The 25763-nt window shown below is 42.0% G+C and overlaps 1 protein-coding gene across 1 annotated transcript in view; it reads left to right on the top strand.

Moving 5' to 3' along the window:
- LOC132572013 (collagen alpha-1(VII) chain-like) overlaps positions 1 to 25763 on the top strand; it is a 96703-nt gene that overhangs the window by 27510 nt on the left and 43430 nt on the right. Inside the window, exons 21-49 of the mRNA XM_060238804.1 lie at positions 198 to 242; positions 2225 to 2287; positions 2492 to 2552; positions 5174 to 5289; positions 5784 to 5819; positions 6155 to 6187; positions 8902 to 8964; positions 9068 to 9103; positions 9480 to 9560; positions 9984 to 10052; positions 11462 to 11497; positions 11985 to 12026; positions 12125 to 12169; positions 12294 to 12338; positions 13395 to 13430; positions 14793 to 14852; positions 16485 to 16610; positions 17620 to 17691; positions 17882 to 17917; positions 18690 to 18749; positions 19478 to 19522; positions 19614 to 19649; positions 20181 to 20216; positions 20699 to 20755; positions 21632 to 21703; positions 22397 to 22468; positions 23209 to 23244; positions 23329 to 23409; positions 24519 to 24572. Of these exons, the coding sequence (XP_060094787.1) occupies positions 198 to 242; positions 2225 to 2287; positions 2492 to 2552; positions 5174 to 5289; positions 5784 to 5819; positions 6155 to 6187; positions 8902 to 8964; positions 9068 to 9103; positions 9480 to 9560; positions 9984 to 10052; positions 11462 to 11497; positions 11985 to 12026; positions 12125 to 12169; positions 12294 to 12338; positions 13395 to 13430; positions 14793 to 14852; positions 16485 to 16610; positions 17620 to 17691; positions 17882 to 17917; positions 18690 to 18749; positions 19478 to 19522; positions 19614 to 19649; positions 20181 to 20216; positions 20699 to 20755; positions 21632 to 21703; positions 22397 to 22468; positions 23209 to 23244; positions 23329 to 23409; positions 24519 to 24572 (1650 nt within the window). The remainder of the gene's footprint in view (positions 1 to 197; positions 243 to 2224; positions 2288 to 2491; positions 2553 to 5173; positions 5290 to 5783; positions 5820 to 6154; positions 6188 to 8901; positions 8965 to 9067; positions 9104 to 9479; positions 9561 to 9983; positions 10053 to 11461; positions 11498 to 11984; positions 12027 to 12124; positions 12170 to 12293; positions 12339 to 13394; positions 13431 to 14792; positions 14853 to 16484; positions 16611 to 17619; positions 17692 to 17881; positions 17918 to 18689; positions 18750 to 19477; positions 19523 to 19613; positions 19650 to 20180; positions 20217 to 20698; positions 20756 to 21631; positions 21704 to 22396; positions 22469 to 23208; positions 23245 to 23328; positions 23410 to 24518; positions 24573 to 25763) is intronic.

Below are 25763 nucleotides of genomic sequence, written 5' to 3'. Positions count from 1 at the left end.
AACCACTGGTCGTCAGCAAATGGAAATGCTAGTGGAAGATGAAGGACACTGTACAGGGTAGGCTCTTTAGTGGATATGATATTCGTACGTGGGATCCAATCCAGTGTTTGGTATCCATGATGAACTAGAGGAAGCTCTGATTCACCCTGTTTCTTTTAAGGTTCACATATAACCTTTCTCATTCTCTTCTTGCACAGGGAGAACCAGGAGAAGATGGCGAGAAAGGCTCTAGAGGCGATAAGGTCTGAGTGTAGTAAGTCTCCCACCCCTGCATCTCTCCAGCTTTCCACTGTGTCTGCTCTGTACTTTCACTTGCTAGAGGGGAATTTCTTCTGCAAGTGTTTGACTTATCTTGCTTTTTAATCTGTTTCTCTATCCCTTTTACTGGCTTCATGAAGAACTCAGCAATCCAGAACCAAAAAGGGGTTCACCTGGCCACTGTCACACATTCTTTGTCAACATCAAGCATGGCCAGCTCTACGTTGAGATGAGGTGAGGCAATAGCCTCAAGGTGGTAGATTTGGGGCTTCCATCACTACCACTACTTCACCTCTAGCCATAGCCCTTCAGCAAGGAGCAAGGTGTAACAGAAACCCCTATTGTACATGCATGGCTTGCTGCATGTGCTTAAAGGCTGCTGGGGAACAAGGAGAGAATGTTTACTGTTCCAGCTTCTGGGTGGTGGTGGCGGCACAAGGAGAGGTAGGCAGGGGAGGTGGCCTCTAGTGTCATTCCTTATTGAGATGCTACTGACATCCAGTTTAGACAACTGTAAAGTACTCTTATGTTGGACTAAATTTGAAGACTACCTAGAAACATTAATAAATGCAAAATGTTGCAGCCAGAATGCTAACAGGAATTTGTATCAAGGAACCAGTGTTTTATCAACTTCAGTGAGCTCCAGTTTATTTCCTGGCTCAATTGAAAGCTCTGCCTTTTAGCTTTTGAAGCCTTGAAAAGCTTTGGTCCAAAGGACAATCTCCATTTACATGAATCAGCTCAGGTTTTGCCCATGTGGTCTTGTGACAGGAACCTGTGCTGTTTGCAATATGACTGGTGGTAACCTATGGAAGAGCATTTTCAATTTCTGCCCATATATTATTGATGTCTTTCTGCCATGAATTATAACTGGCCTCATCCTTGCTAAACTTGAAAATAAGTTTGTATTGGAGGGGCTTTGAAAGTAATTGCCTGTTGTAATTGAGGTTGTAATCTTGTTAGGTTTTGAATGTTGTTTTTTTGATTTATGGATGATGTGATGTTTTAAATCACCAGGGGATCCCCTGCCCCCAACTGGGGATTGACAACCCTGTTCTCTAGGCCTGGCAGCACCCTCTGGGTGACTTGATGCCACCTGACTGGCATGGTTTAACTAGGCCTGGCTGTTTGCTCCTGTTCATCAGCAGCCCCCCTGTGACAGCCAGTGTGACTTAGCAGTTGCCAACTTCAGGTCGGCACATTCCTGGAGATTTGAGGGGTGGAACCTGGAGACGGACCTCAGACAGGTAGAGTGCCATAGACTCCACTCTCCAAACCAGCCATCTCCTGGGGAACTACTGTTGCCAATCTCCAGATGAGGGCTGGAGCTCACTCAGAATTACAACTGCTCCTCAGATGGCAGAGATCAGCTCCCCTTCAAGTGAAGGGTGGGAAGCGAATGCCTTCACTTGGGTGGGAGGGAAGACAGCAAGGGTTGGGGGGCACTTGCCCAGAGACTCTTTTTACAGCCCATTATATTTCCCCCCACAATGGGCCTTATTCCTAGTAGTAATATAAAGACTGAGAAGAAAATCATGGGAGAGGAGGTATCTGCACTACTTTTTGCATAATTTGATGAGGAAAAGCCAGGGAATTTTTGAAAATGTGGCATTATTTCACAAAAGGGATTTTTCTATTAAGGTGGAGTAAAACAATAGTGTGATATTTCAAACAATGCTGTGGCATTGTGAAATCATTGGGACATAAGCACACAGTTAAATAGAACTCATTAATTTCAGTAGAATTCATACTTTTGCCTACAATCACTGGACACAAGAGAATTAATCATGGCTCTTCCAAAATGTTGAAAACCCCTCTGCGCTCTTTGATGAACTGAAGTGAGCATCTTTGCATGCTAGTAAGGTAATCAATGTGATGAATGAGGATAGGCTGTTGGGATAGAGGTTTGACGCCACAGTGCTGCCTTCTTGCTTTTGTGACATGCAAGTGATATTTTGAATTACAGGGTGAAGCAGGGCAGAAAGGAGAGAGAGGTGAAGCTGGTGAAAAAGGCAGAGACGGCAGTCCTGTAAGTACTGATCATGGAGCACTGTTGGAATTGTTACAAGCTACTGAAGGGGAAGCAGTCCTGAAATTAGAATTGCTGATGCTTTTTAGAAATAAATAGCACCCAGATATTTGATGTTGCATTAGACTGGTGACTTTAAAAGTGATGTTGATGCCTTAATGGAATTTTTCTTACTCTTTCATTTACCCCTTTTTTCCCCTTTAGGGCATTCCAGGAGAAAGGGGCCTTCCTGGCCCGGAAGGGAAATCGGTAAGGAAAAGGGAGAGTAGGAGATATGAGTGATTTCTGAGTAGAAGAGAAGGGAGAGAGCAAAGTGAAATTATTTGTACAAAGAGCAGTAGACTGACTGAGATGCTTCTTAGAGAGGAGTTAACTGCTGGATCTGGACTCCTGAAGAAAATTGTATTTCAACAGCTCAGGGTTCAGTTCAGGATTGTCTGACTGTTATGCAGAGATGACTATATTTTTTTAACCTGCCAACTCTGCTCTTTCCAGGAGACACCAGGAGCTTCTGCCAAGCTGAGAATTTGTGCTCACTTGGTTGCATGAAATTCCTAGGGCTAACTGAGTCCTAAGTGAAGATGATAGAGATAATCCCTTTCTGGAACAGACAGTTTAGGGGAACCACAATGACAGTGAGAAGTGGTAGGGGAAGAAGTTGGTTATGTTTGCAATAAATTTTTCTTTGGTGTTTGGCTAGATCCCTCCAGTTATGAGCTTTTCATCCTTGCCTATAATAATGATGTATGTCTTTTTGATGAGATTTCTGCGTTGGTTTATCAATCCATTTCCATGCCTCTCCTTATGGCCTGGTTATTTTGGCAGCCAAATGGATATGGATATGTTGTAACTTTTCAGTCACCAAATGCCATAGTAGGCCATATTTTGAAAGAGGCTTCAAAAGAAGAATCTGCCTAGTGTTCCCTCCATTCATTGGTGATAGGTTAGGAACTTTACCCAACACTTTTACTGGATGGACCAGGTCTTTCTACTCTGCTCTATCAAAATATGAGGGGGGGGGTGTTATTCAAGCAGCTGAGTAAGTGGTTTGATTTCTGGAAACCTCTAAACTCTTTCTCCTATTATATGTCCCCCCCTTATTTTGATATGACTTATTCCACTGAGGTTACCCTATTGTAATTAAACAGGCTGAAAACTGAACAAAGGTATTTCAGATAACAACAACCAGCTTTCCTACATTATTGCAATAATTTGTGATGCTGGTTCACATGTCTCCATTTTTTTGTGTGTCATTCCCTCCCATCCAGGGACCACAGGGTTTTAGAGGGCCATCTGGCCCAGCTGTAAGTAACTTTCTTTAGTAGATCTGAACCCTTGGTTATGGTTGGCTTTCTCTGCTCATGCTCTCTCTTTTTTGTTTTTGTTTGTTTGTTTCACTATCAGCAACTCTTCTTTGGCATTCTATGTAAAGGAAGCAAAGAATGAGCAAGGCTTGCTTAAGGGGTTGCTCTGGGTCTTGCTAACTCTTTGGATCTTTGAATTGGATCTTTTCAGGGCTTACCAGGCTTTCCAGGAGTTCTGGGCAGACCGGTAGGTGCTCCCCTCCCACCCTCATCTCTTGCTTGCTTTACTGCATGTAGCAATACGCCTCTTGCTAATAATAGTCTCTGCACATGTCTTCTTTTTGTTGCATTTACAATCAGTATTGTAAACTTTGCAGACAGGAGTTCATGGTGATTAAAGCAAGAGGCTGGTATTGACAGGAAATTAAAGTCTTAATCTCTACATATGTCAAATGGGAATCAGAAGAACGAAGCTTTCAGTTAAAATTTATAAAGCATTCTACTGTCCTTGCACAAACATGCATACTATTTGTTTTGAATTATTCATAGGACTATTAGAGTTAAGTAGCTATGAACTGGAAGCCCCCAGTTCTAATGTCAGTTCACCCATGAACTCATTAGGTGATTGTAGACTGTGCTTTTAACTCTCTCACTTTTTGTAACTCACGCTAATTGTGCCAGACTGGATAAATGGCTTTGTGAACTGAAAGAGCATAGGTAACCACAGAAATTTCTGCAGCCATGGCAGCTCTAAAAGTACTGGCATGATTTATAGAAATATCTGTGAAGTGCCATTTCACTCACAAGATGTTATGTGCTACCATGGGGTTGTATATGACCATAGTCAAATGCTTTCTGCATATAACTATGGTTATATACAATTCCATGGACAACTGTATGAAGAAAAACTGATGATCAAAAGTACTGTTAGCCAACCGTGAATATATATCTCTTCAGTAAGGATGATATGCAGGGAGATGATACGCAAATCTACCACTGGTTATTCCAATGATGCTGTTTTTGTACTGTTATCAGAGATAGTATTTCTCTTATTTGTGAAGGCTGTGCAAGTCTACTTCAGTTTAAGTGGACAAAGCTATCTAACCCACCATTTGGCCATTTCCTGTTATTCAGTCTGTCAGTGCTCCCTAAAAAAATTAGGATATCAAATACACAGTGTCATACAACAAGGAGTAGGTGGTGCTCTTTTAATGCACTTGTGTACAAAAAGCAATCATCCTCCATAATACTGAGAAATAAAATTATTGCATTTCTTGCACTAATTATGGGTCTTCATTCTTGCAGGGTAACCAAGGAGATGCTGGACCTTCAGGCCCTCCTGTAAGTGAAACGGGGGTTGTCCCTTTCCCATGATTATCTTCTTTGGCATCAATTATCTATAACTCAGAATTTTTAAAAATGAGATAAATGTTTGATGACTCAGTTATTTCATGTGTTTTTAAAAGCTGCTTAGGGTTGAGGACTGGTTACAAAATGGTCAGATCTTCTCATATGATCATATATTACCCCTCCCCCCCAAAAAAGAGATTATTCTTACTCTGAATTGTTTCCATATATTCAGGGGTACACAATAAAGATTTGTTGATTGGAAATGAGACTGGATTTGATCTTGTAATGGTGAAGAGCATAGAAAACTTTGTTGTTCCTGTGTTTGAGAAGAGGGAATATAATGTGGTGGTTGGATGGTTCCACGTTCTAAAAAATTCTCAGGCTAGTAGAGAGAGAACCTAGTCTTTAGTCAGAGTAAGATGAATTTTCCTCAGCCATTCTGAATTATTTCCCTGTCATTTTCTCAGGGGTAAGGCATAAAGTAATAGTCACTGTGGAGATTTAAAAACGGATTATGTGTTATCAAAGATACATGGAGTTTAGTGTAGAGATTTCTGCCAGGAAGTCTAGCCATTACACATTTTGATTTGGTTCTAATTCTGGTTCATTTGTCACTGAAATTGTATCTGCATGCTTCTTGATCAAGTTAAATAAAGAATGAACGCCATTTTGAGTTCAGATTTACTTTAATTCCTTGGCTGCTCCATGGCCTATATTGTAAGCTTACAGAAAAGTTTGAGGACAGGATAGAAACCAAGTCGCTGTGTTTTGTACAATGTGTGAATTAACTCTATAATCATTTTTGTGCTTGGTTATTTTGAATATTTTCTCTGTCTTCGCAGGGTCCTGTTGGGCCTCCAGGCCCACCAGGAATAAAGGTAAATATCTCACCCTGTTAAAATGGCCATAGACAAACCAGGTTATTACAGAGCTTGCAGAAACTTGTTCCTGCCCAAATAAAGAATAGTGTAAAGTTGCACATAGGTAGAATTCTCCAGCTTAATACAGCTGCTTAGAAGAAATATTCTCACCTGTGGAACACCATTTATGAGTTCCTGTGGGTACCCTGTTTTCTAAAAATATTGTGGCACTCACTCTTATTATGCCTATTAGCCCAAGTTCTCCTTTGCAGGAACACAAGCAATCATCATTTATGTCATTGTCTGACAGAGGTTAGAAACAATTATGGGTCCCCCCCCCCCTTCTTTTACAGGGAGATGCAGGAGAGCCTGGTTCTAGCATCAGGGTGAGTATATCTAACCTTAATTCTCCAGTACATTTGTATGCTCTGATCTGTAACAACCGCCATGAGGGCTTTGAAACCATACAGTGGTTCATGTATTTCATGTGACCCTTCCTTTCTGGCAGCTGACATCTCCAGCAATCCGGGAAAGCTCAGTGGCTATATAATAGCTGGATGTCATTAGTAGTTTGAGTTCATCTTCTGTCTTCAGTGCAGCCCCATGTTGGGACTTCATTTGCACAGGCCGACCTCAGATAGGATTTTTTCCTAGTTTCAAATGATCAGAGGGAGAGCCCCTGCCCTCAGGAGCTAATGCAAGAGTTTTTGCACTCACACCATTGCATGCTCTGGGGACCATTCCCCTCACTTTCAGTTTCTTTTTTGCTGCTGCATTGATAGGATCACTCCCATGATCTCTCCACGCTTCCAATTTTTTTTTTTACTGGAAGTTTTCTTCTTGGCATTTTTTCCAGAGTGTAGCCTGCATTAGATCACCATGGGATGTGTTTTTGTGGTGGTGAGGTGGCTGTCATGGACCTACCCCTCTTCCACTCCTTTTATTGTCCCAATGTCTCCCTTTGGAGTTTTTGATGGCCTCCAAAACCCTGTTCAAGAAATGCACACAATGCAGCAATGAGAACAATCTGTGCCTAATGTATTTGGGAGAGTCCAATAATGCGACCTCTTATAAAATTTGGCAGAGGTTTACCACTAAAGCACACTTTTTGCCTGAAGGCAGCACTTTGGGAGAAGGCTTTCACCTCCTCTGAACCATCTTAATTTGGGTCAGAAATCTGATCTGGCGGAGGCTACAAACGTGGTTCATTCAGCCCATTTGGTTCCCATTCCAGCGCTCTGTCTGTGTGCTAAGTTCTGATGACTCTAGCAGCTGCCAAGCCTCACCCACAGTGAAAAACATCTGCATCCACAATTATATATTTTGTGTCTGAAAACTGAAGGAGTCTCGCAAACCACATCTGCTGTGGCTAAAATGGTTCTACGAGAATGCAGTCCATAGCTCCTGCCACAATGTTTTCTAGAACCTGACCCAAAAGGGGGAATGGAGGGAAGGTGTAGAAGACAGCCCCTTTCTAAGGGATCTGGAATACATTCCCTAATGATGTGGGGTCACTTTTCACCACATGGGAGTCCAGAAAAGCCACATGTTTCTGCACACTCTAGATGTGTTATATTACATTGACAGAATAAGGCCTACATTGATAGAATAGACATGCCTTTTTGTTTGTTATGCAGGTCTTAAGAAGGGCAAGTCAGCTTCTTCTCAGTTCATAGCTAGGTTGGTTGTAGCAGCCATCTGGTCCTGTTATCAGGTTTCTAGCACGCCCTGTGTACTCAATATCAAGGCCCACTCCAGCGAGCCGCAGGGGTCCTTGGCAACTTTCCATCACAAGCTGCTGATCTTGGCCATCTGTATGGCTTCACTGTTAGCAGCTGAAGACACATTTGTCAAGCACTACATGCTGGACTTGCAGTTAATGAAGAATGCAGAGTTTGGCAAGGTGGTTTGGGGAGGGATGGTGGCTCAGTGGTAGAGCATCTGCTTGGTAAGCAGAAGGTCCCAGGTTCAATCCCTGACATCTCCAAAAAAGGGTCCAGGCAAATAGGTGTGAAAAACTTCAGCTTGAGACCCTGGAGAGCCGCTGCCAGTCTGAGTAGACAATACTGACTTTGATGGACCAAGGGTCTGATTCAATATAAGGCAGCTTCATATGTTCCAATCGATGTTTCAATGTAAGCATCACCTCTCCTCCCCCTTGGTGAGTAGCTCACTAAAATCCCAATGTGGGGCTGCAATGAAGACAGAAGATGAAAACAACGTTGCACATACCTGTAACTGATGTTCATTGATGTCTTCTGTGCAGATACACATTCCTTCCCTCCTGGCCTGCTATGAGCTCTCTTAGATTTTTCCTGTTCTGGTTGGGGGTTTTGCAGTGACCTGGTAGGAACTGAGGGTGAAGAAGTGACCCCCCCCCCCCCCCAAGCACATGATGGTTTGGGTGCAAAAATGCTATCGTGTTGGCTCTGGAAGGGAGAGGCTCCCATCGTTGATCATTTTAAGCTAGAAAAGTCCTATCTGAAGCAGGCCTGCCAAGCATGGTTCCAATATGTTTCAAGTTTCAAGTTTATTTAAATTTATATCCTGCCCTTCCCACCGAAGTGGCTCAGGGCTGCTCACAACACATAAAAATCTAACATAATTTTTTAATTTAAAACATCTTACAGTTAAAACAGTAAAATAATAAAACATATAACAGCGATCTATCAGAACTACACTCAGCTTCCAGTGCCAATTAATTATAAGCCAGCCGGAAGAGGGCTGTATTACAGGCCCTGTGGAACTGGCCAAGGTCCCGCAGGGCCCTCACCTCTTCCGGCAGTTGGTTCCACCAGAAAGGAGCCGTTACAGAGAAGGCCCTGTCCCTGGTGGATTGCAGGCGGGCCTCCTTTGGCCCGGGGATAACACGCAGATTTTGAGATCCCAATCTCAGTACTCTCTGGGGAACATGTGGGGAGAGACAGTCCCTAAGGTAGGCAGGTCCTAGGCCATATAGGGCTTTAAAGGTAATAACCAGCACCTTGTACCGAACTGAATATGTGTTTACACAGAAGACATCAGTTTACATCAGTTACAGGTAAGTGCAACTTTGTTTTGTCATTTGCTCTTTGATGTATTTATGTTTGTTTTGCTGCAGGGTCTGCCAGGTCCCCCCGGGAATATTGGAATCCCAGGACCCCCAGGTCCACCTGGCCCTGCGGTAGGTTGCCCGTAAGGTCATCTAGGTTGGCAGCTGATAAATTGTGAGACTGATGACTTATTCCTTATTGTTTTTACCCCTACTTGTGTTTGTTTCTTTGCAGGGACCTCAGGGGTCTCCAGGATTACCAGGACAAGTGGTAAGTATTTCCTTTGTACAGTTTTCCAACTGATACACGCACATATCTCTTGCTAATTTTATATGGAATTGAAAATTGTTCTGCAGTGAGCACAATCTTCTGGAATTGAGCTGTTGCTAATACATTCAGTGCCTGGAGCTCTTACGACTTGTCTGTTTGACTAACTGCAGCTTACAGTAGTGACAGACAGTTTTACCCCTCATTGTGTTTGATTATCTGACTCAGGTACCATATTCCACAGCCAATTCTAACAAGCTAGATACCTGTGTTTTCACCAAATCAATATGAATCTGTTCACAGAGGATGATGCCAGGAGTGTAATCTCATGTATAGATGCATGCCCACACTAATTCCATTGGCTTTGTTTTCATTTTAGGGTGAACCAGGGAAGCCAGGTGTATCAGGGAGAGATGGAGTCCCAGGGAAAGAAGGGGAACCTGGATTGCCTGGGAAAATGGTAAGGTCTACAATATGAGATTATTATATAATCATTTTTTGTCCAAGAATGATAATGTGGCAAGATTCAGGCTACTTGATCTAATCTGATCCATGTGCCCAAGGGCTGATTACAAAGACCTTGATTCTATGATTTTACATGTCCCTAGGTTTTAAAGTGTATCATATACAGACTAAAACCTTTTGCATGCTATGATGAATGACATCTTGTTCAACATAGAGGTTGGAAAGCCTAGAGACATGTTAATGGGGCTAAATTAAATTCAAGATTGTGGCTGAATAAAAAAATGTTTTTTTCCTGTTGAGCCTCTTAAAGGAACAACCGAAGCAAATAACTTGAAAGATTCTGTGTGGACCTGGTGGGCTCAGTAGCCATCATTTCTATTCTTATTAAAGCCTGCCTGCACTATTAATTGCTTTCTAGGGTATGCCAGGACCTGTGGGATCTGCTGGACCTAAAGGAGAACCTGGGGATGCAGGTCTACCAGGGCAGGTGGGGGACAGTCTATCTTTGATTTTATTTGGACTTTTTTCCCCTTTCCTTTTTGCTATTCAGTATTTATTTTCCCACTACAGATACAAGCGCTGTCATTCACTGAGATAGCATTAGAGGCCAGATGAAGGCTCCACCTACTAGGCCAGAGGCAGCAGCTGCCCTAGGACAGGGTTGGGCATCTCACAAGAAGGCATTAGTAGCTTGATGAGCCCAGCAGGAATGAGGGTGTACCTGTACCACCTGCAGGAGACTCTCCCTCTCAACTTGGCAGTGGCTAAGCATAGCAGAATGGGCAGGAGGTTTGTCAACCCACGACATTAGCTGGCCGCAGGAGGGAACAGCAAGGCCCTATGCAAACCTAGCTGGGGTGGGGCAAGGCAAAGAAGGAGTTAAGAGAAGACCATGACTCATAGAAGGGAGGGATGCTGTTGGGCTTGGACATCATGGGCAGAGCCTCGGGGATAAACGGGAGGTGAGGAAGGCAAGCTGGCTGGGAAAGGTTGAGAGGGTATAAAGAAGGAAGGAAGAAGACCCTGGGGGAGGAGCTGGGGCCTATGGCAAGATAAGGTTACCAGACCTGGGCAGGCCTGGTAGAACTGCCTCAAGGCAGAGGCACAGCTTAGCACACTGAAGTTTTGAAGGAGCAAAAGTGGGCCAGTGGGAAAAAAAAGCCTGTGTGGACTTTGCAGATTCCAATAAAGAGACACTTAAGCAGCACCACTACTTCTGGGGAGTGTCTGCTGCCCATGGAAGATAATAATTATGTCCTGCTGCTCCTAGGTGGAGCCACACATGACTAAAATAACACCATTCCTTAGTATGACTTTGTATTCAATCCTGCCAATCCTTTCCCCTGCCATTCCTTTATCCTGTACTTGTCCTTTGCTTTCTTGGGGTAGTAATGTTTTCTCTGCCTATGTAATTAATAATGGTTACATGAACCATATTTAGCCTTCCCACCTTGACTCGCTAGTGGTACCATCATCACTGTATAGATGTGAAGACTGGAAGTTTTTCATCATGGTGATAACATCCAGTGGAATTACTACTCCAGTTAGTAGTGGGGAGATCCCTCAGACATCATGAACAAACCAAGTTTTAGAATCTGGTGCTGAAACCGCAGTTGTTTAACCTGACTTATCATTCAGATCAAACTGCAAGGGGGAAGAAGCAGGGACACAAAACCCCAAAGATTTCCTAGCTCAGTTTTGTCAGTAAACTCAGTTTTGTCCTTGATGTTTGAATACAGCCTCAGAATATACTGACACATCGTTATGATATTTATATCTCTTTCTTTCTTGTACCTGTTCTTAGAAGAAAACTCAGTTGCAAGCTTTTCTTTTATTTAATGACTTTTGCTGAGTTTTAGCATTCGCCTCTCTTTTTTCTTTACTTGCTTTTTGCAGACTATTACGGGACCTCCGGGAGAGAAAGGCGAGAAGGTAAGCTGAAAATATTATTTGTTTTATGTGAAGACTGAGTATAATATAGTCTGGTGAGACTAGGAACTGGAATACAGAATGACTGGGTTCCTTGGTAGCTCAGGAAAGATCATAGCAGCAGCTCCAACAATTAGACTCCAGAATCTGCTCCTGCAAATATCTGATCTTAAAAGGGTTTGTTGTGGCAGTGAGTACTATACGGATGGCATGATTTTTCAGGACAGCATTGCCTATTGATTGGTGTGAACCGTTGCTAGATTGTTTACCTCTGACAGTCTTTCTCACCTACAACAAGGATGGTCATAGATGGATCAGAAGAAAGAATCTTTCTGATCTTTGCTGTCTAGGAAAGGAATGAAAGTCAGCAAAATAAAATGGAACTTTTTAGAAAGGGCGAAAAGCACAGTGACTCTTTGTTTTGGAAGGGCTTGCTGAGATTTGAGGGGGAGGCCTCTGTTGGAATCAATTTCTGTATAATCTGCTTTAGGGTGCACCAGGTGATTTTGATGGAGAACTGCTGGGGAAGCCGGTTAGTTGTTTTTTGTTTCTACTACTACCTTTCTACTACAAGTTCTATGACTCCTGTTTCCCAAGTAAGATGTCACTGATTATATTTCTACTCTGCAGGGTTCCAAAGGTGATAGAGGTCTACCAGGCCCGCGAGGAGAGAAGGTGAGAAATGGTCCAGGAAATAGTGTTTGTTCTATTTTCATGACAGCCGAGGGCTTCATTGAACCTCTGGAAGTCTGGCATATTTTCAAGATTCCTTTAATCAACTTTTCTTTCTCTGTACTAGGGGATACCTGGGGACCAGGGGGAACCTGGAGATCCTGGAGAGGATGTAAGTACTATGAAGTACATAGTAGAATAGTTAGCCCAGCTATGTACAGCTGTGTAATGATAGCTTGGGTGTTGGAAGAGTAAACATAGATCATTTAGTCCATGTTTCCCACAGTGGACCCTAGCCCCCTAGGGATATGTTCATGTGAATGTAACAGGAGGGCGAATAGCCCAGGAAGAAATACGGCTGCCAGGCATACTTTAATCACCACCAACCTGGCTGAAACTATATGGACAGGATATGTAATAGAAAATAGCAGTGGAAACATTTGAGTGAGTCTTGGCTTGACTAATAGAATGTATGCAAAACGTAGTAGTCTGAGAAAGGTGTTTTTAAAAATTGGTTTCTTAATCTAGTCCAGTGTTTGACTCTAGGCAGGATATCTTAACCCCATTCCTGACAGTTCCAAAACAGATGCATGTAACACACCCAGACAGCTTATTCTGTCATTCAGTTGCACTTTAAAAAAATGTTAAACCAAAATTTGGCTTTCTGTGATTTAAGCTCCGTGGCTTGGATCCTAGAAATGAGTTCTGTGACTAGATAGTTTGTGCTGTAGATCATACACAATCTGCTAAAACTTCTGGTTACACAAGGGCCCACTGGAAATCATTGATCTTGGGCAAATGGAAGTTTTACTGGAAGAGGAAGCACACTCTGTAGCAGACACTATTTAACCAATGTTTCCTCTGAGTTTATGTGAGATACCTCACAGTTTTTTAGCTTCCAGTTCACATAATTTTGTTTTAGCTCAGGAAAAATGGCTCCAGAGCAAGTTAATTTATGCAGTAGCTCGTAACTTTGCCAGTAGCTCACAAAGTAGAATTTTTGCTCACAAGACTCCACAGTTTAGAGGGAGTATTGTACCTAACATACCCAGAACTTGTTCATAGGATCCATGCCATTGTTTTCTATCCTCTTTTTAGAAGATATGGTGTACAATTGATACCCTAACCTTTTTGACATCTCAACTTGTCAATAGTCTGCCCTGATTCCATCTACTAAATGTGTAATACTTCTTCCATACTCAGTTTTCTTGTTTTTCCATTTTAATAGGGAGCCAAAGGATCACCTGGAATCAAAGGGGGAAAGGTATACAGTGGCTTTCATGTATTTTGTACCAGCTTATATTAGAGCAGGGGTGGGGAACGTCCGGCCCGAGGACCATTTACGGCCCTGGAGATCACTTGGTCTGGCCCTTGGGGATTGCTGGGCCAAGCCATGTGGCAGCCTCCCTGGGGCCTGGCTGGCCATCAGGGATTGAGGGGCCCAGCCACGCTGTGCATTGACCTTCCTGGGGCCTGGCTGGCTGGCCAGGAGCACTGGGGGACCTGGAAAAGTCACTGTCACAGTTCAGGTAGGTTTCCCCTTCATTTCTTTATTTCCCATTTTTTCTACTTCTGTCCTGCATTTATTTGTTTCCCTTTATTCTCCTATCTTCCCCCCCTTTATTTCCTTTTCTTTCCCTCATTTATTTATTTTCCTTTTTTATTACTCTTTCTTCCCTCCATTTCATTTTCCTTCCTTCCTTCCTTCCTCTCCCCCCCCCCCCCCGTGGAGCCTGAGTGGTGGGCATTGTGAAGGACTGCTGCTGGGCTATGTGGGTGCCTTTAAAGGTCTGCTGGGAGCAGCTGCAGTTTTCCGCATGAAGGGAGGGGTGGAGGGTGGGATCCAGCTACCACCAGTTCACTTTGCACTTGATTATCCCAAGTAGTGTGGCCTAGTACGCTAATGAGTGTGTGACCTAATATGCTAATATTAGGGGATATGGTCTAATATGTTAATTAATTCCTGCTGGACTTTTTCTACAAAAAAGCCTTAGGCCTAGGCATTTGTCTAGGGCAGCAGGTCGTGTGTTTGTGTGCGCCACATTAGGCTCTCCCCACACGACTTCAAATAGAAAAATAATTATTTGCATTAATTTTTCTGGCCTGAATCATTCTCCCTCAGCGGAACACTGTTTTTTAAGTTGATAATTTCGTATGGCCCGTGAATGATGTTATAAATATCCAAATGGCACTTGGCAGAAGAAAGGTTCCCACTCCTGTATTAGAGGCAGTACAGTTGTTTGGTAAACCTTTTTGGTATGCTATTCTTGTCCATATGAATAGGAAGGCACTTAGTTCAGTCACCCTGTCCAATACAGTAGACTTAAAATGTTCTTTGTGGTACATCATTATAGATATCTGGTGCAAACTTGGCAACAACCAGAAGGGAAGATATTACAGAATTAAGAGTCATTTACACTTCTCCCAGTATCCATCCTGATTTCTTCAGCAATCAATGAGCGAGCCTACTGAAAGTAACGTAGATGTTGTTCTTCCCCTGCTCCTCAGTGTTATATTGTACTAGGGGCTCTCAGTCAATACTGTCTGTTAAGAAATAGACAGCTGTTCCTCATTTAGATGTCAGTTGTTCAGGTCACCATTTTTTCTTCCATCTGTACCATTCCAGGGTTCACCTGGAGTTGGCCTACAAGGACCTCCAGGGCAGACTGGGCCTCCAGGTTTGAAGGTAATTCATTTTCCATGGTTTCTGTTAACCTACACCTCATCTGCAACGTTGACATTCTTCTAATCTTTTCTTACCCCTTTGTACTGTTTCTTGTTATTCAAAGATCTTAAAAGCAGGGATGCTCTAGGTGCTGGAATGGCTTTCATCCTGCTTGCCAGCTACAGTCAAGGAGCCAGTTTTTGATCCGTCTGTTTGGCTGTTTATGAGAAGCTTGAGCTTGTTTGGTGGATTACTTTGTACATATTCAAACAGTACAGTATAGTGCAATTAGCAGCATTTCATGCTTGTGCATTTTCACGCATATTGATGTTGTCCCCTTCTCATCTCGTCATTGCTGTACCTCACTCTGCAGCCATTTGTTTAAATAAAGAATGAACAAACCTGTCACCAGTTATTTATAAATAAACACTTTTAAAAGTGTTGACATTTGGTGTTCATCTAAGTCTGTGTTATCAGTTTTACTCCAAGCCTACACATTTTCAGTCTTTCTTATGGAAGTTGTAGCCCCCCCTCTCCCCACCTCATTAAGTTCTCCAACACAGCTATTCATGCCCCCAGGAAGAAACAGTTTCACCTACTTTATTAACAAAATTGGCTGCAGGGCACAGGGTAACTAAACTCTACCATTATAACTGCTGTGCAGTCACAAAGCTGTTCGGCAAATATTGAAGTAGGATGGTAGTGAGATGAGATTCAGAGCTTGCCTCATGAGTGATTGCGGCTATCTAAAATGGTATATTCACCTATCAAATGGTTTTGCTGGGAGTGGGGCTCTACTTTTTCAAACCCATCAATCTGGAAGGGCTCCTGGCTTCTTTCTAGTATTTCTGCTGCCTCCAGCTAGTTGTTTAAAGTATTATCTGCCAAGAGGGACAGAACTTGTAGCGCTTCATCCACGGCTGATTCTACATTTGTGTTTGGGTCTGATTTTCTGGGCACTGAAATCGCCTTCTAGAAATCCAGAGTATATTTTTTCATCTACACTCAAAATTTTGCTCCTGGACATTCCCCTCTACACTTGCTTGCTTTACTGCAATTCTTGTCATTAATTTATGTAAGCTTCTGCAGGATGTGCATGCCAAACTTAAAAGCTGCTTGAATCCATGGAGGGAGGGGAGCAGGTTTAAGAAATGAGAAATGAGTTTATTGCCCTGTTTCCCAAGAAAGATTATGGGACTACGTAAGTAGTATTAGTTATATTTTATAACGTTGTTATTTTGTTTTCACTAGTCTATTTTGAAACTGCCTGCCAGCTCAATAAAGTAATATTTTTTGAGTTGTGTTGCCTTGTCTGTCACTGTAAAGAAAACACCTTGCTCTGCCTCGGTGTGAGGGGAGTATAGGTTGTTACACCTTCCAACTCAATGATTCTATGAACTCAGATTATCCTATTCCTCTGCAATTTTGGTAAAATGAAGAGGGTGTTTCAAAGACACAATCATTTCATTCAGTACTATTATCTAGGTGTATTGGAACAAAAAAAGTGTAAATGTAATTTAGCTTCTTTGCAACTTCTTTTATGCATTGAAAGCGAAAGAGGTTCTTAGATATTTGGATTGGGGAAGAATGGAGCACTACCATTAGAGTTTCCAGTTACTGGACTTGACATCATCTATTATGGCTTCTTTTTAGGGAGACCTTGGTTTACCTGGGCCACCAGGAACTCGAGGTTTAGCAGGCATGCCGGGGACTCCAGGCCAAGCAGGCCTGAGAGGAGAAAATGGACTGACTGGTGCACCAGGACCTCCAGGAGAGCGTGTAAGGAAAATGTTCGGTTACTTATCTGGAAATTGTGTAGGCTTCCTCTCCTGAGACCTGCTTGAGATGGCTAATAACCATTACCATACTACAAGTTCCTTTGCTGACAAGATAAATGAATAGTAGTACTCAGGAATTACAAGGAACTATGATTACTATCCTAAGAACAATTTTCTGAGAGAATTATTGAATAGATTGCTACTGTGATAAATCAGGTATGCTCAGCCAAGTCAGTGGACCTGACATTTTTGGCTTGGCTGTGGGGGTCTATGATAGCAACTTGTGGGATCAAGCACATTCAAGATTAGGGAGCTGTGGCTTGGAAGAAGCCATGGCTCACTGCAGAGCCTCTGTTTTGCATGCAGAAGTTCCCAGGCTTAGTCTCCTGCATCTCCAGTTAAAAGGGCCAGCAGTAGGTGGTGTGAAAGATCTCTGCCTGAGACCCTGGATAGCTGCTGCCAGTCTGAATGGACAGTATTGATTTTGATAGACCTAGTAATCTAATCAGATATTTGAGGAAGAGGATGACATCCCGGACCCACCCAGTGTTTGAAGTGTGGTCTTTTTTTCAACTGTGTTTACCTGCAGAGGATCTTTCTTTTTCTTTTTCACTTGTGTCATTTCCACCACCACCACCCTCCCACAAACACGCATATTGTGGTGTTTTGTTCTGGTTGTTTTTCCTCCCAGGTCCAGCAATTTTTTTCCTGAGTGTTAAATGTTATTAGTAATGTTCCTTTGTTTCTTTTTCTGGGTTTATGTGTTTCTGTCATCAAATTTTGAAAAGTTGGGTACACATCATGTTGTCATTGAACAGCTGTAGAAGCCTCTGAACTACAGAGGGGTGGGTATGCTCTCTCTTTTCAAGGACAGAGAGAGCTACCTATTTCTTGTCTCCCTTGATCATGGGAGTAGTGCCCAAATGTAGCGGGATGTCTTCCCCTTTAAGTAGATTTACTTTACAGGTAAGCCATTGTCTGAATTAACTGGGGTCTCTTTTTTGTTCCAGGGTCTAATTGGCTTTCCTGGACGAGATGGCACTGCAGGAGTGCCAGGACCACCTGGACCACCAGGGCCAGCAGTAAGTACATGGGAATTTGGGATGCAAGGTGAGGAGGGTTGCTTGTATAGCTAGTTAGCTGCAGCCTGTCTGCCTATCCCATCCCACGTGTTGTCATGTAACCTGTTGATGTTCCTGTGGTGATGCTGCACTATTCATCTTATTTTTTCTGTATCTCTTTTTTTTTTCTTTCATCCCTCTTCTATCATAGGGTTCACAGGGCACCCCTGGCCTGAAAGGTGATAAGGTAGACCCTGATTTTTTTTCTTTTATACAGCTAGCCTTCAGCAGCTATGAAAGAGGAGTGGCTTAAACCCCCATGCTTGCTAGGCCTCATGAGGCCTTGAGCATGGAATTTTTCATGTAACTTGGAAGTATTTCAAACAGCTGCAGAATCCTAAATATCTTGTTTCATTGTTTTAATATAGTGCTTAGCTTCTGGAGTTACAAAGATATGAGTGAAAACATATAGGAATTTCGTTTCTTCCTGTGCCTCACTGTTGTTGTTTAAATTTATGAATCACCCAAACCCTGCTATTGCAGGGCTTTAAGTGATGTACAATATCAGTAAAAACATGCATAAATAAAAACATAAATAATGTAATAACACATTTAAAAATTAGTCCTGATTCACTGCTGGCTACTTTGCAGGCAGAAGGGAAGAGGCAAAACAAATACAGAGAGTGAAGAAGGGTGCTTTTCACATAAAACAGTGAAAAAAGAGTAGGTTTTTTTCATTCTTTCCCTACTTTGCACTGTTTTCTGAGCAGAATAGACGGGAGGCTGTTTTTTAAAGGAATCATTAAAAAGAACATAGCTTTCATACCTTGTTATTTTAAGTTATATTGGGCCTAACAATTTTTTCTTGGTAAGGGTCATTCTGATACAGAACTTTGGAACTTTGAGATACGTAAAACTTTTGCCAAGTTGCTGATTCCATGAATTCACTGGGAAGATACAGCAAGTAGCAACAACAAGACCAGTGAAATCTTACTTTTCTTGCTTTTCCTGCACTGTAGGGAGACACAGGTGTTGGACTGCCAGGTTCTAGAGGTGAGCGAGGAGACCCAGGGCCACAGGTATGTATCTTGGCCTGAATCTATTGCCTAGACATTGAACAGAATCCAAAGAGACATGGAGGAAGGGGATAGAAACAGCAGCATCTTTTTTGGTTGGTGGAGGTCAGGGCAACAGTCCAGAGGCCATCAGAGAAGGCCACAGGTGAGACTGAGTCTTGTGCCTTCCTGTGGCAGCAGAGAGGCTGGGTAGGGGAGGTGTCTTGGGCAGCAGGTGGACCAGGCGTGGGGAGGAGCCCACTGGCAGCTGGGGATGCTGCACTGTATATAGCATATATGTGTGCAGCTGTGTGGGGTGCATAGGCATGCCAAAACTGTATGGAGTGGTAAAGGATGCATCAGTCATCTGTGTACAGCATTGCATACCTTGAAGGGGAAGGCTGTAGTACTGTTTAGTTTTCAGTTTCTTCATCTGGTTTCTGCTGCAATGAAGAGAGCCTGATGTTCAGGAGTTTCAGATGAAGACCTAATCTGCCACTCCATCTTATAATTTTGCTTATGATTACCAGAATGTGCAGAAACCCCACTTTGGTATAGTCCAAAGATCTGCCTAAATCTGACATGGTATCTTTAGGCTTAGCTGCAGCCTGTCTAAATCCTGCTTGCTGGCCATTGTAATCAGAATGCTAGCAAAGGACCAAGTTTTTCACAATAGCCTTGGATTATAGCTGCAGCTACTGTCCCCAACTTTCCTTTCTTTGCTCTATCTCAATGCTTTCTTTTTTTCTCAGGGAGAAGATGGGCGTCCAGGGCTGGACGGAGATCGGGGGCCTTCGGTAAATATCTAACTCTTCCTTCTTTGCTCCCTTAAATCTGAGACCAGGCATTTATTGTCATCTTGAAGTGTCTTTTCTGTTTTCTTCATAGGGTCCTCCAGGAAACAGAGGGGAGAGAGGTGACAAAGTAAGCAAAGTAACGTGGGAACTGAAATGGTGGGAAAGGAACAGTTGGCTCATTTACTTCTTATGTGTTGTCCATTGAAATGTCAAATGTTAGTGATAACATTGATAGTAAGGACAAATGGAGGAAGACAGCTAAACCAGGTGGTTTATTGATATTATTTGCTGAACTTCTGCCTAGCAATAGATGTCCTGTCCTGCAGATCTTGAGCTATAAATAATTTGATTCAGAACCAAACTCTGCAAAGCACATCTTTCCTTGCACAGCCTGTGTAGTCTTGACTTTTTATCCAGCATTTGGGAAGCAAGGAATTCCTGAGGGTTCATCAGGCTCTCAGGTTCTCAGCTGAAGACTGTAATCCTATAAATTACCTAAGGCAGATCTATGAAGTGCTGTTAATAATACATAATATTAATAAATAACCTCCAAAATGTGTTTGTAGTATAAGCTTCTGATGTGTTTAGAATGGTCAGGTTAGAATTCAGTGAGCCTTGAGTTCTGGCTAGGCTTATTTTTCCTATTTTCCTTTCCTAGGGAGATGTTGGAGTTGTAGGACCAAAGGGAGACAAGGTAAGTACTCACATCAGTGAAAGAATCTTGGTGACTGTTTTTTGATTACAAATACAGCCATATTGACACCTGAACAGTTCCAAGGAAATTCTTCAAAAACAAAGACAATACTTTCCCACTCACAGGAAAAGAGGGCTTGATGCCATCCACTTGAGAAACTTTAAAGAAATATATAGTCCCTTCAAATGCTCTGGTTATATTGCCCAGCACTTATTCTTCAGACTACTATGTATTTCCTGACTGCCAACATTCCCCTAATAATTCTTTAACTGTAAAGCAGAGGCGTACTCCATCGAATACCATTCACTTTGGCCATGTCAAATGAAAAACTTTCTTTAATGTCTTCTAGAGTAAAAAAAATTGATTGGTTGTACTCAGCAGTAAACGATGTTTAGCAGTGGATATGCCAATGGGATTGTAGGCTGCAGACCAATAGAATGCTTCAGTCATTGACGAGTTGCCATATTCTTTCTCAATTATAGGGTGATACTGCCGTTGTGGAGGGCCCACCAGGTGCTCGGGGGAACAAAGGGGAACCGGTAAATGACATGGTTGCATAAAAAAACTAAAGAAATGAATTACTGAATTCATTTCCCAGCCTTGAACAAGTGCACATTTAAAACTTTATTCATCTCTTACTAGGAAGACATTTCAGAAGCCTGAAAATGTTTTATGTTCTATATGACAAAAGGTTTTTTTATTTGGGGGGGGGGGTGTTAATTCATTTCAATAACAGATTTTAAAGATCAATTTTAAAGATAAAGATTTTAAAGAAATAAAAATCAGATGAGATGTGTTTAGAAAATTTTCTTTTGTTTTGACTGATTCCCTGCAAAAGCTGGTTTGTTTGGATAGGAAGTTTATGGTAGTTGAGGGAAGAGATCTGGGGAAAAAACATTCTAGAAGAAGCCCCAAGAATAATATATGTGGTATAGGAACAGAATCTCAGAGATACAGTTATTATGTATCCAGGCAGAATATCTCCAAATTGGGTATGGTAATCTTAGGGGTAGTAATTATAGAGGTTCATTTTTCTTCAGATCCTTTTGTTGTTGTGGGTGATCCTTTTTTAGTTTGCTTTATAATGCCACATTTGTTATAGCATTGAAAAATTATGTGCATAACCAATGAAGAATTTTACCATCTCAGTCTCTTTGTTTAATAGCTTAATGGTATAGACATTAGTATTAAGTAAAGCAGAGTCCAAACGAACTTGAGGATATTTAGGGTAATTAAAGTAAAAGCCTCAAGTGATGGCAGTTTTCATCAAAAATCCATTTGACACATACTACTCTTCCCTTGTAAGTACTTCTCCTTTCATGCTGAATATATACTTTTTGATCTTTCATCCAACCAATACCATTACATTGACATATTGATGACAATTTATTGACAATTAACTCTTCTCTCACAAGGGAGACCGTGGCCCAAAAGGGATGGATGGAGAGAAAGGTGACAAAGGAGATCAAGGTGTTCCTGGAGAAAAGGTAGCACAGCAGATGCCTGGGTAGCTGTTCACCATACTTTTGGTAGAGGAGTAGTTGGGGTAGGATGCATGCCTGCACTATGTGCACAAGGACTCAAGTACCAGCTCAAGCCAAGTACTAAATAAAAATTAGAATCTTGTCTGCAGTGCTATCCTAGACTGGTCTTGTCTCTGTAAACACCAAGAATCCAAAATGACAGAGCTGAATCTGCATTATTCTGAAGAGGCAGAAAACATAGAAGCATCAGCCAGATAGAAGCTACATATATAAACTATACTTCAGGAAATGTTATTGTTCCTAAGTGTTGCTATAAAGTTTGGTCCAGTAAATAAACCAGCAGCTGTCACCATAGTCTGTGAACAGAAAATAATGCATACATGGCAGAGTTGATATCACCTTTGCAGTTATGTAGGGATAATGTTGCCTGCATCAGTATCTGAGATATAGATGACATATTGGGGAGTAACATGATACTTAGACTGAGCATTGTCCAGAATTAGGAATGAGTTAATGAAACTAATTAATCTAGTGTTGGCAAGGTTATCGTGGCTAGGGAGTGCTTTGGTTTCAGCTTGTAGTAATGTTGAGTACTCCTTTTTTTGGTCCCTTTGATAATAGGGTTAGGCAAAAATACTCCTTCCACTGTCACAAATGCTTTTCAGTAATGGGTTGTGTTTTTTTTTTAACCTACAGGGAGTGAGAGGTGAGCAGGGTGAAAAGGGGTCATCAGGATTTCCAGGAGCACGAGGTCCTGGTGGGCAAAAGGTATGAGCAAAAGGTATCAAATCAAATCAAATTGCCCTGGTGGACAAAAGGTATCAAATCAACCATGGCTATACAGTCACCAACAAAGGTAACTGACAGAAACATAGTTTGAGTCCAGTGGCACTTTTAAGACCAACAAAGTTTTATTCACACTTCCAACTTTGTTGATCTTAAAGGTGTGCCGCTGGACTCAGACTTCGTTCTGCTGCTTCAGGCCAACATGGCTACCCACCTGGATCTCTCTGACAGAAACATAGTTAGACTATATATATCTGTCATTTTATTGATAGTATTGATCCTACAGAGATCCTGGTACTAGTTCAATTTGATTCACATTGTTGGGGGTTAAAGTCAGTACAGTTTCAACCTAGATCCATATCTTCATTCAAGTTTCAATGCAGATAGTTTAAAATTCCATACAGATGTTGTCATATTGGAATTGGCCATGTACCTGAAGAAATTCAGAATGGATAGTGGAGTGGGGTGGGAAACCCCATCCTTAATTTCCCTTGCCACTCCTTTGAGGCTTGAAAAATCAGTCTTGGTAAAGATGACTATTTCACCATTCAGTTTCTCTTGCTACTAGGAAGGTGCAATTTAATTTTATGGGTGAAATGTTGTAATGTCAATTTGTAAACCTTTGGTTTCTGTTGTATACATATTAAATACAGTTCTTCTGTAAAGTCTAGGTTATGTTCCCACTTCATATCTCATCTTATTGTGTATTTGTGTTTACTTAGGGAGAAGTTGGGGCATCTGGAGAGCCAGGAGAGCCAGTAAGGATTTGCCATTTGTTGCTGTGTCGATCTCCATTTATGCAAGTTGAACCCTGAGAATCACACCACCTTGTTGTCTTCCAGGGGCTACCTGGAAAGGATGGTATCCCAGGATTCAGAGGGGAGAAAGGAGAAATGGGGCCTGTTGGGATGCGAGGTCCAAAGGTAACACAGCACATGTTGCTTTCTTTTGTTTTTAGTTCTGTGATCTTGAGAGCCTTTCCAGGCTGGGATGTGCATGAGTCCCATCCCAAAAGCAGAGGAAGATGAGCCCACTGACAGGCCTTTTAGATACTTGGGAGCCATCAAAGAGGGAATACAGGCTTTGTACTTTTAGGAAAGTTTTTCTGGGGGGCTTATTAAAGCCTCCCTTGACGTTGTGTATATTCCCAAGAAAACATAGTGATTTAGACATATTGGATTGGATTCTTTGCACTTACCATCAAAGTTGCCATGTAAAACCCGTCTCTGAAAAAGGTGTAATGCCATCCTGAATCATGCAGAAAGTATGTATCATGTGATATTGTGACACAGTTGATAAAACCTTGAATTAAATGTGGGAGATCTAAGTTCAGATACTTCTTCAGCCATGTAGGTTATTGGAAGGCTTTGGAAAATTCACTACCCTTCAAACTTGTAAACTATTTCACAGTCTGCGGGCATCACATTGATGGGCTTTGCACCTGTGCGACTGTCAAATGAAAACTTCTAGAACTAATGTTTAGTCAAGAAACCCTCCTCTCCCCTGATGCATAGTTTGGACTGCACATGCCTACAGGGAGAAGCTGTTCCTTCCTGCTCAGTTCTCCTTTGTGTCCTGCGGCAGCTGTGTCATTTGGGAACTTCTCTAGGAAAACTCTTTCTTTGGAGCTGGTTAGTTGTGTTCTGTATATTGTTAGTACACAGTTAGTGAAAATAGTGATTGTACTGCAAATAGCTATTTCTAGTGTTATATATAGATGTAGGTTGTTATATTGGCCTCACCAGCTATCTGTGGAAGGGATACATTGCATACATCACTCCCATCGCCACTCAGAGTGCAGGAGAAGACACTGCTCAAGAGAACAGGGTTTTATGACTAAACACTAAACCTAGAAGCTTTTAAAACTTCTGTTTCAACACTGCATAAGTAAAGAGTTAAAATTACTGGCAAAAGAACAACAGTTACATGAAACTCTCACATGGTGGGTTGAAGCTAAAATGCAAAGTATTGTGTATTCTGAAAAGCTCTACAGAAATGAAGACTGATTCATGTTGATGTTTTCTTATTGAAGGGGGATCGAGGAATGAAAGGAGCCTGTGGCCAGGATGGAGAGAAGGGAGAAAAGGTAAGTATCAGAGGTTCTCTTTCTTTCTTTTTCCATTACAAGATGTGGCAGTAACCTCTTCATTTGTAATTCTTTCATGAAAAAGAAGGTAAACTATGTCATTGGAACTACAGAGGAGATGCTGTTCTACTGGAAAGGGTAATTAGTCTGCTTTCCATTGTTAAGAATCTACTGCTTAGTAGAGGCTGAGCAGAAATTTGGGACAGTTCGTAGCTCAGAGATGGTCACGCTAAAGGACCATTTGTATGAACCAGCACCTACATAAAGGAACAGTTTGTGCAGTTGCTACTGTTTGTGTGATTATAGCATGGCAACTTAGTGGGGCTGAACCAAAAGGGGGAGGGGTCCACTCCCTTTTTTAAAATCCCCCTTCTGAAACTATTGCCCCTATTTTAAGAGGAGGGCTATGGAAATAGAGCAAAAATGTTTTTCCCATGCAGAGAAAGGACAAACAACATTCCCTTCACTCTGATTTAACTTTGTGATGTCACTGTGTATCCAAATCTGATTGGCTGTTTGGTGCTGTGGCATTGTTATGATGATTATATGACTCCTCTTCAAAAGGATTATTTAAAAAATAACATCAAGACAGCTGCTGAGAGGACTAGTGAAAAAGAACTTAATGAAGTGATACATTGTAGAAAACAACAGGGGGGTTTTTGGGGTGGGGGGATCTTTTGGAGAACACTTCAGGCCCCACAAAACTCTTTATAACATCACAAAAGTTTGTCCATGACTGTTTTGCTCATTCCAAAACTCAGTGCCAAACTAATGATTGTTGTTCACAGCACATGTGTAATAACCACCACAAAAGGTGCAACCTTGTGCAGAGCACCACTTTTTAGAAAGGTTATCACAGACTAAGATGAAGGAACTGGACCAGCACTCTCCAGCCTCCCCTCACTACTCCCTACTATTTGAAATAATCAAGGGACCCATGTTCTTTTTACTTCCTCTAAATGGATTGTACCAGGTAACATACAACTGGGTGTGTGACACATTTTCCCTTGGTTCCTCACCCAGCAAAACTGAATGAACAGGATTTTATTGAGTGGAGAAACCGAACAATGTGAGGTCAGTTCAGCATTAAGTCTTAGGTGGTTAAAGACTTAGGTACATTGGCTGAAGGGCTCCAATGCCAGATGACATAGTTGCAGGGTGTAGTGCCGGGCCTTAAGCTTTAGTTAACCT

The sequence above is a fragment of the Heteronotia binoei genome, chromosome 5 (genome assembly GCF_032191835.1).
Source record: "Heteronotia binoei isolate CCM8104 ecotype False Entrance Well chromosome 5, APGP_CSIRO_Hbin_v1, whole genome shotgun sequence".
Lineage (NCBI taxonomy): Eukaryota > Metazoa > Chordata > Lepidosauria > Squamata > Gekkonidae > Heteronotia > Heteronotia binoei.
Note: the sequence above shows the minus strand (reverse complement) of the source record. Positions and strands in the feature narration are given on the sequence as shown.